At 44.7% G+C, this 12981-nt stretch overlaps 1 protein-coding gene across 2 annotated transcripts in view; it reads right to left on the reverse strand.

The window, feature by feature from the left end:
• The window catches only part of LOC308706605 (shisa family member 6), a 96209-nt gene extending 93998 nt beyond the window's left edge, over positions 1-2211 (reverse strand). The window contains exons 1-2 of one of the 2 annotated variants that reach the window (XM_081392362.1): positions 2085-2211; positions 722-1481 (exon numbers count right to left, since the gene is read on the reverse strand). In XM_081392362.1, the coding sequence (XP_081248488.1) occupies positions 722-1362 (641 nt within the window). In that variant the 5' untranslated portion in view covers positions 1363-1481; positions 2085-2211. The remainder of the gene's footprint in view (positions 1-721; positions 1482-2084) is intronic. The other variant, XM_081392363.1, reaches the window with a different exon arrangement.
• Between the last annotated feature and the right edge of the window lie 10770 nt (positions 2212-12981).

The following is a 12981-nucleotide window of genomic DNA, read 5'->3' on the forward strand; positions in this document are numbered from 1 at the left end:
CAACAGCACACTTTCACATTACATACATTTTCTGTTTGTTTGTTTGCTTGTTTATTTGTGCGCTCCAGTGTAGACTATATAATACAGGCCAGTTTTTAGCAGATATCCTTTTCAAAGCAAGAGCAAGACGTCCGACTAAATACCATTTTTTACGTTCACCTGTGACCATGTAATGTGAATCGAAAGCTCTGCGTTCCACCCAGCCGTTCACATGGGATGGAGGAAGAAACGTTGCAATTCTGCATTATATTATCACATTATTCTACACTCTCAGAAATAAAGGTGGTTTTGCAGCAATGCAACAAAAGGACCAACAAAACAGATGTGAGATAATAGACATTATGATTAAGGAAATTTATTTTACATTCACATCTAAAAAATCCAAAACTTTGCAATTAAAATGTTCTGAAGCCCTCCTCGATGATGCTGTGGACACACACTCCTGAAGCGTCTGCTACGAACCCTAAACCCTCTCACTCTAACACTAAACGAAGGCTGTTTGCTCGGCTCTAGAGCGACTGGTGCATATCACAACTCGTATTGCAATTTTGCTCACACACACACACAGCCCTGTAAGAGTGTGTGATGCTCTATATGGAGGAACAACAGAGAGACTGCAGATGGCCAGATCTCTTCTATCCAGAATATGAGCATCTTGTTAAGATGTCAGAGAACTAGTTTTAAAGTTTCTTTAGTGTGCGACTGAAGGTGCGCTGCTCACCTGTGAATGTTCATTTCCTGAGGAGGTTGGGTTGCTTTGTCATAAGCGACTTTAGTGGAAACCCCAAGGACTATAATAAAAGCGATGACCCCACAGGTGATGTAGACCGCGGTGTTGGTCTGGTCCATGCTGGGGTCGTAGGTATCACCTGTCGGGATAGGTGAGGGGGGCACAGTTTTCACCCAGTCGGGCTTGTGGTAATTCTTGCATGTTCTCTGGTCTAACCGGTTGCCTTTAAACTGGCAGCAGAAGCGCAGGTAGCAGGACCCGCAACAGTACCGGTGATCGGTGTTATTGCACTCGAACTCTACGTCTAACTGGCCGCTCACGTCGTAGTACCCGAGGCAGGTCTCGTGCGCGCGCGCCTGGGTGACGCGCTGCGTGGACGCGGGCGTCGCGACGGTGGTTCCGTTCAGTTCCTTCAGTTTCTGCGTTCTTTTGGGCGCAGGTTTGGCTCGTTTGGCAGTCAGGGTGCAGAACACGTTGAGCGGGTCCAGATAAATGAGCAGCAGCAGAAAGTGTCGAATCCCCATGGCGCGGCGCGTCGGGAACGCTCGCGGTGGCTTCGGCTTCAGGCGCGTTGATCCTCTGCGGTCCGCATGCCTGATGATGTGCAGATTCCGATGAAAGGCGCCATTCATTCACAGAGATATCCTCCCCTCATCCTGGTTTAGTCAGTCACTGGGAATCACTGGGCGTCACTGGTGGATCTCCGACGAGCTCCAGTCAAACCAGCCTTTACACGTCACTATCCATCTCGCTGTGGAAGAAGTAGAGACGAACTTAATTGTTAGCTAATTAAATGATTAGACACTAACTCTGACAAATGTATCAACGAGCTCACTCGCACCATTGCCAGATTTCTTTCTATTAGCCATGTTGTTGTTTTTTGTGTTTTTTTTTTTTTTTTTTACTCATGTGTAATATTTTATCTATCATCGCATTTCTTGTGATACATTCTGTTTCCCGATTTTTTAAACTGCATATGGCAATATATCGGTCTGATATAGCAAACGATGTGCCTGATTTACAGTTGCATGTGCATTCGATGCATCATAGACAAACTATAGGGACAATAATATCACTTTACAAGCAAAACAATCGAATGCATTAAAAGCTATTTTATGTTGACTTCGATTGTGGATTTTTTTTTCTTTGAAATGCTTCTATATAGATATAGATATATATAGATATAGCCTACACATTGATTTTTTTTTATAATTTCCTTACATAAGCCAAAAATCTCGATAACAATATATAAACAATAAATTCGCGTTCCAAATGTATCAACACGTATATTACTGGTTTTCATCGCTTTTATGCGGTTATATAATGAGTGCAGTCATCCTTCCTCAGCACTTACCGTGACTCTCTGCTTCAGTCGGGTGTGTGGAGTGTGTGTGGCAGTCAGTCTCCTGTCCCGAACACACTCACTGACGGTCCGCCTACAGTCTCTCGACCGCTCCTGCATCAAACACACACTCTCTCTCTCTCTCTCTCTCTCTCTCTCTCTCTCTCTCTCTCTCTCTCTCTCTCTCTCTCTCTCTCTCTCTCTCTATGGGTCTTAATTTCCTCCCTACACACATTGCCACACCTATTCATCAGCTCTTATTACGCGCCATTTGATATAGTTGCAAAGCCTTTTTAAATGAATAGAACATTGCATGGATTTATTTCATCTGTGTGCGGAAAGTGCTGAACAAAATCTGCAAACAGCACTGAATAGATTTCCTTTAGCAGTCTGAATCCTATCTCTCACTCCTGCACACGTTCATTGATTTCAGTTCCTGCAGACTTTTTGCCAGTCCTGGAAAAAAGGAATCATATGAAGACACTCGAAGCATTAAAGGTTGTTGTGTGACAGACTGAAGGAATACATGCGCCCTGCCCTGGATTATATGTGCGTTCAGGACAGTCTAGCTGTTCTCTGTCCCATGAATCGCTCCTCTGCGCCTTAAAGGTGACATTATGCCCCTTTTCACAAGATGTAATATAAATCTATGGTGTCCCCAGAATGTGTCTGTGAAATTTCAGCTCAAAATACCAGATCATTTATAATAGCTTGTCAAATTTGCCCCTTTTTGGATGTGAGCAAAAACGTGCCGTTTTTGTGTGTGTCCTTTTAAATGCAAATGAGCTTTAGCCCCGCCTCCGTTCAGAAGAGGGCGGAGCCTTTAACACCGGTAATATAATAATAAGATCAAAGAGTATAGAAGTACCAGAGGCGAAACTCTGTTGCAGTTTTGACAACAATGGCTAGATGGCGCTGCTGTCGCCACTTTAGAACCAACGGCTTTACCGTTAGCACAACTACCGTATACAGCATTAACGTTATGTCTGGAAATAATTGGAAACAAAGAAAACAGTGTAATGCCATCAACTGCAACAACTACCAGTGTACAACCAATCAACTAGCATTTCATAGATTCCCCAAAGATCCAGAGAGGTAAAGTAGAAAAGGTTTTTATTAACATTAAAGTGAGCTAACGTCAACAATAGCAGGTGCTGTAACGTTAATGTAAGCTATCCCATAACCGCAGTAACAGTTAGCTAACGTTATGTATTTGGTCGAAATTGAGTCAAGACTCGAAATGGGCTTATTAAATCGCACATTTTCAGAGACATATGAACACCTAACCTGGCAAATGACATAAACATGAAAATCACTATCCAAACTTAAATGGCTGTAATTCAAGAATGCTTTGGAATATAGACCTATGGTTGGTCTTGTTTTAAAGTAGACATTTGCCAGATTATTGTTGAAGTGAAATAAATTATGAAAGTGAAACAGAAAAGAAGTTATATAAGTTTGAGTTTATTAAAATGTACAAATTGAAAAATATAATTATTTATATTTTATATAAAATATATATATTACAAAATATATTTTACTCTATAACTGCAAGAAAATTAAAGCAAAAAATCTGAACAAGTTGTGTTCCACATTTTAGGTTGATATCTCAAAAAATGAGCACACTAGCACACACACGCAAGGTCTCTCGCTCCCTCACCCTTTCTGCCGTGTGCTCTACACAGTTTGGAGCTGCGCGCTCTTGCTCGCTTGCTCGCTCGCTCGCTCGCTCTAGATTCCGGGAGATTTTAGCTCATTTGCGGGCATCAGGGAGCCGCTATCAATATGCGGGAGACTCCCGGAACTTCCAGGAGACTTGGGATGTCTGCTATAGAGTTATTAAAAACTAGAAACTACTATTTAGTTCCCTTGACCGCTTTTGAATTGGAACCGGTATCGTTCAATTCTATGACAGCTGTGTTGCGTTTAGTCCAAGATGGCGGAGCTGCAGCTTGCTGAAATGGAACGTTCTATTGAGTTTCGCATCTTGGTACTTCTATAGGCTACTTTTTGATAAGATCCTCTTCATACGTCAGAAGGAGAGCGAATCTGAATCTTATTTTTTGACATGCTTGCAGAGAAAGGCTCACCAGAACACAGTTACTGGGTTTCACTTTTCACGTTTTCTGGGTCGGTAGCATAGATATATACACTAGATGTCGCCTTGGGGTTCTAAGAATGCGTCAAACCCGCCGCCATCTTGGAACAGGGGTCTTGTCATAGGAAGTAGCTAGGTAACGCTGCTATCTCCGCCTGCACTTCGAATTCATGGATGATGCCGGAATTTTGTGCTGCGTATGGATGTTCACACGAACGAAATCTAAAAACCAGACAGCATGGGATTACATTTACTCTGTGGATGATAGTAGTCAAGTTGTTTTTTTATAAGTTAAGTGTACATTTCTCTGCTTGGAGGAAGAAAATGAACTGTGATTCTCGCACAGAAAATGAACTGTGAATGTGCTGTACTCTTTAGATATTATTTAAAAATAACCCTTGTGTTTAAAATGTACAATATGCAGGAGTTGATCCTCAGTACCCACTTTTGGCTGTGTTGTTCCTAACTTTTGATTTTTACCGATTGTACTCAAACCTTTTAATGGAAAAAAAACAGTGTGGCGCTTGTAACCTGTAAGTACAGTCCTAATAGTATGATTGTCCTCTCCATGTCAATCTTCAAACAGTACATCCATGATTATTATACATAGAATTCCACAAATCTTATGTATGTGTGTTTTGCACAATGATACAGTGAGCTCAAGGGCTTGTTTCTTCCTTACAAACTGGGGATGGAGGTGTGGAAGGACACTGGAATTTGTGAAAATGTCAACTGTTTAAAGCCTTTCTTTAAAGTGAATTTCGTTTTGTATAAATTGTATTTTAATTTTAATAAATTTTTAAAACCAATTGCTTGGATTTAATAAATAAGAAGCAAATATAACAGACAATATAATCATGGAGGCGCCCGCGCGGTCACTTGCATTGCACGTGAACTGGAGCGCATCTCATCCTAACTTAACGAAACTCAGTTTATGCCTCACACAGACATGAAAAATACATCAAATACACAAAGCTTGAAATGTCTTTAAATGAAATAATAAAAAAAAAAAAAAAAAAAAAAAAAGGCTACTCTCTGATTGTGTCATCCATTATGTGCATTTCTCTCTAAGGCGTGTTCACTATGAATATGGCGATCGTCAACTTCATCTCTGCAGCCGAGTCGACACTGTCAGAAAACACTAGTTTATAAAAATCAATGCACGCTTCACCGGATTTACAAATGCACATCTTGCTTGTTGCACGCACACATATTATGTCGAAATAACGAAATATTATGTTGAAATAACATTATTATTAATAATACATCTTTTAGAATATTTGATTGAATGCTGAATTTAATAAAATTAAAACTTTAATTGTGATCATTAAAATAATTGAATATTAAATATTTAGTGGCCAAGTTTTGCTCATTTACATATATATAAAGAGTAGCGATAGTTCATTCTAAGTTTACTCCACTTGAAGTGGAAGAATGTGACTAATAAACTTAGGCCTACTAGCACTATGCATTATATTTTGAAAAAGAAGTAGATTATCTTAATATCAAAACCTTAAATTTTCTCTGGACTCAATGATAAATACATGTCTGACCGTTGGAACGAACCAAAAAAACTAGAAAATCGCATTCATGACGATTTATGGTGATTTTATTTCCGTTAGACCTTTGCCTACATTGACGCTGATGCATTAAAGAGGAGGGGCTCCCCTGTTCCAAGATGGCGGCTCTATTGACGCATTCCAATGAACCGCCGTAGCCAAGGCGACATCTAGTGTATATATCTATGGGTCGGTAGAAGCACCGATTATAGCACTTACACACGGAGAAAAGGTCAGATTTTCATGATATGTCCCTTTAATGTCACGGACATCAGACTGAACACAGATGATGATCAGACCACAGATCAATGATTGGCTGACTCTCCCTTAAAGATTACAAACCGTTATGAATTACTGTACTTCAGCACTATCATGTGGTGTAGGCTACAGTATGGTAAGTATAGCACAGATAGGCATCGGAATAAGTCACGTGGTTCAGCAGCTTTTCCAGGCCGGTTTGGTGAAGTGCCTGTGTTGGGTTTTAAGAGATGTTCACATCTATTATGTAACCCTATTTTGAAGAGAGCTCTTACAAATTTGCTCAAAGTGTTCTTTAAATTTTGCAGCAGATTTATTCTCTTGTGTGGTTAAGGACTAAGCAAAAGAAAAAAAAAAAATTAAAAAACAGGATATTGTTGTTCAGTTGTCATACATTAATTAGCAGGACTGACATATAAGAAACAAGAATATTTTTACTATTTAGATATTTTTTAAGTTCATCCTACACAATCCCCTCATTATGGAGGCTGAAAGCAGTTGCTAAGTTACAGCTTCTTGGTTGTTCTATTTTTTCTTTTCCTTTTTTTTTTTTTTTTTTTTTTACGATGCCATCCATAGTTTCTGTAATGAAATATTCAGGCACGTCTTGTGAAATTCTCCCTTGGACTTTAAAAGATATATTGAGCTTTAGGAAATGCATACTTGATTTAAGATTGCATTCACATTACACACTGCATGTTCTGGGACTAAGAACTAAACTACATAAGAAAGCAAGTGAACATATTCATGGAAAAATAAGATGCTAGAGTAGAAAATGCTATTGCATCATAACGGGAAAATATCCTCAGGGAAATATTCACATCAGTCTGGAAGCATTGCAGACATTAAAGAAACACGGGAATGTTGATCATTTCAAATCAACTGTGAACATTCATTTTGTTCAGAAAAATAGTTTTGATTACAATCACTGCAGACTATGTGAAATGTGTATTTTTAGACTGTTTGCTATATTGGATTGAGAAAACATTCAAATTGAGCAACATGCTAATCTTGAAGAAGAAATCCAGCCAAATAACTTCATGCTTAAAGGATCCGTACATTATACTGGACTGTGTGTGTGCGTGCGTGCGTGTGCGTGCGTGCGTGTACGTGTGAGTGTTTGCGTGCGCGTGTTCGAGTGCGTGCGCGTATGCGTGTGTGTAGTTGCTGTGGACAGAGCGCTTGGTCTAGAGTTTGAAGCTCAAGTCTGAATGCTGGAGGCAGAAGCACAGGCTCAGGAGAGTCAGATTCACTAACATCTTCCTCACATATAAAGCCTCGAGTTGGAAAAGTGCCGGTTCTGCAGAATTACTCCGCGTAAGATTTTGACCAAACATGAGCCGTAACACAAGCTGCTGACAACTAACTTCATTTAATCTCATGCAATCCATTTAAATGTGTAAAACTGAAGTTAAATAATTAGTTTGCACTGGAACGGCATTAATAATTCTGTTGTTATTATTAAAGCGTTGCTGAAAATGGACTGGGATTTCTAGTTCCCAGCATGCTTTGCAGGGTAGTGTATGGGAGAGTAAAAGCTGAACTGAAGTGATTTGTAAAGCATCTCTGAGCAGAGGGAAAGAAAGACTAGAGTGTTTAATGTTCGCTGTACAGGTTCTGTTCTGAGCTTGTGAAACGCTGTCGATATGTGACTTTACTTCCGCTTTCACTCGGGCTTCCTGCTAACATCCTCACATCACGGAAATGGGAAGTCAGATTTAGCGTGCTAGTGTGCGCTAGTGCTAGTGCTAGTTAGCTGGCAGTAAACAGAAGCGTCCGGCAGTATGAGGACGTATAATTAAAGGGTTAGTTGACCCAATAACTCTGTCAGTAATCACTCTCCCTCGTGTTGTTCAACCCCGTCAGACTCTCGTTCATCTTCGTCACACAGATGAAGATATGTTTGATGAGATCTGAGAGCTGGCTCACTCCTCCAGAGGCTTCTCTGTTATTTCATTCTGCCGGCTCAGAAAAGTTAGTAAAGACACCGTTAGAATAGTCCGAGTGACTCAGTGGCTCAACCTTCAGTTCATCAAGCGACGAGAAAAAACAAAACAAAAAAAACAACTTTATTCAACTATTCATTCTCTTTCACGAGTTCACGAGTCACGATGTTCAGCGTCACACACACACCCTCAGTGATGTTCAGCGTCACACACACACCCTCAGTGATGTTCAGCGTCACACACACACCCTCAGTGATGTTCAGCGTCACACACACACCCTCTGTGATGTTCAGCGTCACACACACACCCTCAGTGATGTTCAGCGTCACACACACACCATCAGTGATGTTCAGCGTCACACACACACCCTCAGTGATGTTCAGCGTCACACACACACACCCTCTGTGATGTTCAGCGTCACACACACACCCTCTGTGATGTTCAGCGTCACACACACACCCTCAGTGATGTTCAGCGTCACACACACACCCTCAGTGATGTTCAGCGTCACACACACACCCTCAGTGATGTTCAGAGTCACACACACACCCTCTGTGATGTTCAGCGTCACACACACACCCTCAGTGATGTTCAGCGTCACACACACACCCTCAGTGATGTTCAGCGTCACACACACACCCTCAGTGATGTTCAGCGTCACACACACACCCTCTGTGATGTTCAGCGTCACACACACACCCTCAGTGATGTTCAGCGTCACACACACACCATCAGTGATGTTCAGCGTCACACACACACCCTCAGTGATGTTCAGCGTCACACACACACACCCTCTGTGATGTTCAGCGTCACACACACACCCTCTGTGATGTTCAGCGTCACACACACACCCTCAGTGATGTTCAGCGTCACACACACACCCTCAGTGATGTTCAGCGTCACACACACACCCTCAGTGATGTTCAGAGTCACACACACACCCTCTGTGATGTTCAGCGTCACACACACACCCTCAGTGATGTTCAGCGTCACACACACACCCTCAGTGATGTTCAGCGTCACACACACACCCTCAGTGATGTTCAGCGTCACACACACACACCCTCTGTGATGTTCAGCGTCACACACACACTCTCAGTGATGTTCAGCGTCACACACACACCCTCTGTGATGTTCAGCGTCACACACACACCCTCAGTGATGTTCAGCGTCACACACACACCCTCAGTGATGTTCAGCGTCACACACACACCCTCAGTGATGTTCAGCGTCACACACACACCCTCAGTGATGTTCAGCGTCACACACACACCCTCAGTGATGTTCAGCGTCACACACACACCATCAGTGATGTTCAGCGTCACACACACACCCTCAGTGATGTTCAGCGTCACACACACACACCCTCTGTGATGTTCAGCGTCACACACACACCCTCTGTGATGTTCAGCGTCACACACACACCCTCAGTGATGTTCAGCGTCACACACACACCCTCAGTGATGTTCAGCGTCACACACACACCCTCAGTGATGTTCAGCGTCACACACACACACCCTCAGTGATGTTCAGCGTCACACACACACACTCTCAGTGATGTTCAGCGTCACACACACACTCTCAGTGATGTTCAGCGTCACACACACACCCTCTGTGATGTTCAGCGTCACACACACACCCTCAGTGATGTTCAGCGTCACACACACACCCTCAGTGATGTTCAGCGTCACACACACACCCTCAGTGATGTTCAGCGTCACACACACACCCTCAGTGATGTTCAGAGTCACACACACACCCTCTGTGATGTTCAGCGTCACACACACACCCTCAGTGATGTTCAGCGTCACACACACACCCTCAGTGATGTTCAGCGTCACACACACACCCTCAGTGATGTTCAGCGTCACACACACACACCCTCAGTGATGTTCAGCGTCACACACACACACTCTCAGTGATGTTCAGCGTCACACACACACTCTCAGTGATGTTCAGCGTCACACACACACCCTCTGTGATGTTCAGCGTCACACACACACCCTCAGTGATGTTCAGCGTCACACACACACCCTCAGTGATGTTCAGCGTCACACACACACCCTCAGTGATGTTCAGCGTCACACACACACCCTCTGTGATGTTCAGCGTCACACACACACCCTCAGTGATGTTCAGCGTCACACACACACCATCAGTGATGTTCAGCGTCACACACACACCCTCAGTGATGTTCAGCGTCACACACACACACCCTCTGTGATGTTCAGCGTCACACACACACCCTCTGTGATGTTCAGCGTCACACACACACCCTCAGTGATGTTCAGCGTCACACACACACCCTCAGTGATGTTCAGCGTCACACACACACCCTCAGTGATGTTCAGAGTCACACACACACCCTCTGTGATGTTCAGCGTCACACACACACCCTCAGTGATGTTCAGCGTCACACACACACCCTCAGTGATGTTCAGCGTCACACACACACCCTCAGTGATGTTCAGCGTCACACACACACCCTCAGTGATGTTCAGCGTCACACACACACCCTCAGTGATGTTCAGCGTCACACACACACACCCTCTGTGATGTTCAGCGTCACACACACACCATCAGTGATGTTCAGCGTCACACACACACCCTCAGTGATGTTCAGCGTCACACACACACCCTCAGTGATGTTCAGCGTCACACACACACCCTCAGTGATGTTCAGCGTCACACACACACTCTCAGTGATGTTCAGCGTCACACACACACCCTCAGTGATGTTCAGAGTCACACACACACCCTCAGTGATGTTCAGCGTCACACACACACCCTCAGTGATGTTCAGAGTCACACACACACCCTCTGTGATGTTCAGCGTCACACACACACCCTCAGTGATGTTCAGAGTCACACACACACCCTCAGTGATGTTCAGCGTCACACACACACCCTCAGTGATGTTCAGAGTCACACACACACCCTCTGTGATGTTCAGCGTCACACACACACCCTCAGTGATGTTCAGCGTCACACACACACCCTCAGTGATGTTCAGCGTCACACACACACCCTCTGTGATGTTCAGCGTCACACACACACCCTCAGTGATGTTCAGCGTCACACACACACCCTCAGTGATGTTCAGCGTCACACACACACCCTCAGTGATGTTCAGCGTCACACACACACCCTCTGTGATGTTCAGCGTCAAAAACACACACTCAGTGATGTTCAGAGTCACACACACACCCTCAGTGATGTTCAGCGTCACACACACACCCTCAGTGATGTTCAGCGTCAAAAACACACACTCAGTGATGTTCAGAGTCACACACACACCCTCAGTGATGTTCAGCGTCACACACACACCCTCAGTGATGTTCAGCGTCAAAAACACACACTCAGTGATGTTCAGCGTCACACACACACCCTCAGTGATGTTCAGCGTCACACACACACCCTCAGTGATGTTCAGCGTCAAAAACACACACTCAGTGATGTTCAGAGTCACACACACACCCTCAGTGATGTTCAGCGTCACACACACACCCTCAGTGATGTTCAGCGTCACACACACACCCTCAGTGATGTTCAGAGTCACACACACACCCTCAGTGATGTTCAGCGTCACACACACACCCTCTGTGATGTTCAGCGTCACACACACACCCTCAGTGATGTTCAGCGTCTCACACACACACCCTCTGTGATGTTCAGCGTCACACACACACCCTCAGTGATGTTCAGCGTCACACACACACCCTCAGTGATGTTCAGCGTCACACACACACCCTCAGTGATGTTCAGCGTCACACACACACCCTCAGTGATGTTCAGCGTCACACACACACCCTCAGTGATGTTCAGCGTCACACACACACCCTCAGTGATGTTCAGCGTCACACACACACCCTCAGTGATGTTCAGCGTCACACACACACACCCTCAGTGATGTTCACACACACACACCCTCAGTGATGTTCACACACACACACTCTCAGTGATGTTCAGCGTCAAAAACACACACTCAGTGATGTTCAGAGTCACACACACACCCTCAGTGATGTTCAGCGTCACACACACACCCTCAGTGATGTTCAGCGTCACACACACACCCTCAGTGATGTTCAGCGTCACACACACACCCTCTGTGATGTTCAGCGTCACACACACACCCTCAGTGATGTTCAGCGTCACACACACACCCTCAGTGATGTTCAGCGTCACACACACACCCTCAGTGATGTTCAGCGTCACACACACACCATCAGTGATGTTCAGCGTCACACACACACCCTCAGTGATGTTCAGCGTCACACACACACCATCAGTGATGTTCAGCGTCACACACACACCCTCAGTGATGTTCAGCGTCACACACACACCATCAGTGATGTTCAGCGTCACACACACACCCTCAGTGATGTTCAGCGTCACACACACACCCTCTGTGATGTTCAGCGTCACACACACACCCTCAGTGATGTTCAGAGTCACACACACACCCTCAGTGATGTTCAGCGTCACACACACACCCTCAGTGATGTTCAGCGTCACACACACACCCTCAGTGATGTTCAGCGTCACACACACACCCTCAGTGATGTTCAGCGTCACACACACACACCCTCAGTGATGTTCACACACACACACCCTCAGTGATGTTCACACACACACACTCTCAGTGATGTTCAGCGTCACACACACACCCTCAGTGATGTTCAGCGTCACACACACACCCTCAGTGATGTTCAGAGTCACACACACACCCTCTGTGATGTTCAGCGTCACACACACACCCTCAGTGATGTTCAGCGTCACACACACACCCTCAGTGATGTTCAGCGTCACACACACACCCTCTGTGATGTTCAGCGTCACACACACACCCTCTGTGATGTTCAGCGTCACACACACACTCTCAGTGATGTTCAGCGTCACACACACACCCTCAGTGATGTTCAGCGTCACACACACACCCTCAGTGATGTTCAGCGTCACACACACACACCCTCAGTGATGTTCAGCGTCACACACACACCCTCAGTGATGTTCAGCGTCACACACACACCCTCAGTGATGTTCAGCGT

Source organism: Scardinius erythrophthalmus (genome assembly GCF_964197995.2).
Source record: "Scardinius erythrophthalmus genome assembly, chromosome: 18".
Lineage (NCBI taxonomy): Eukaryota > Metazoa > Chordata > Actinopteri > Cypriniformes > Leuciscidae > Scardinius > Scardinius erythrophthalmus.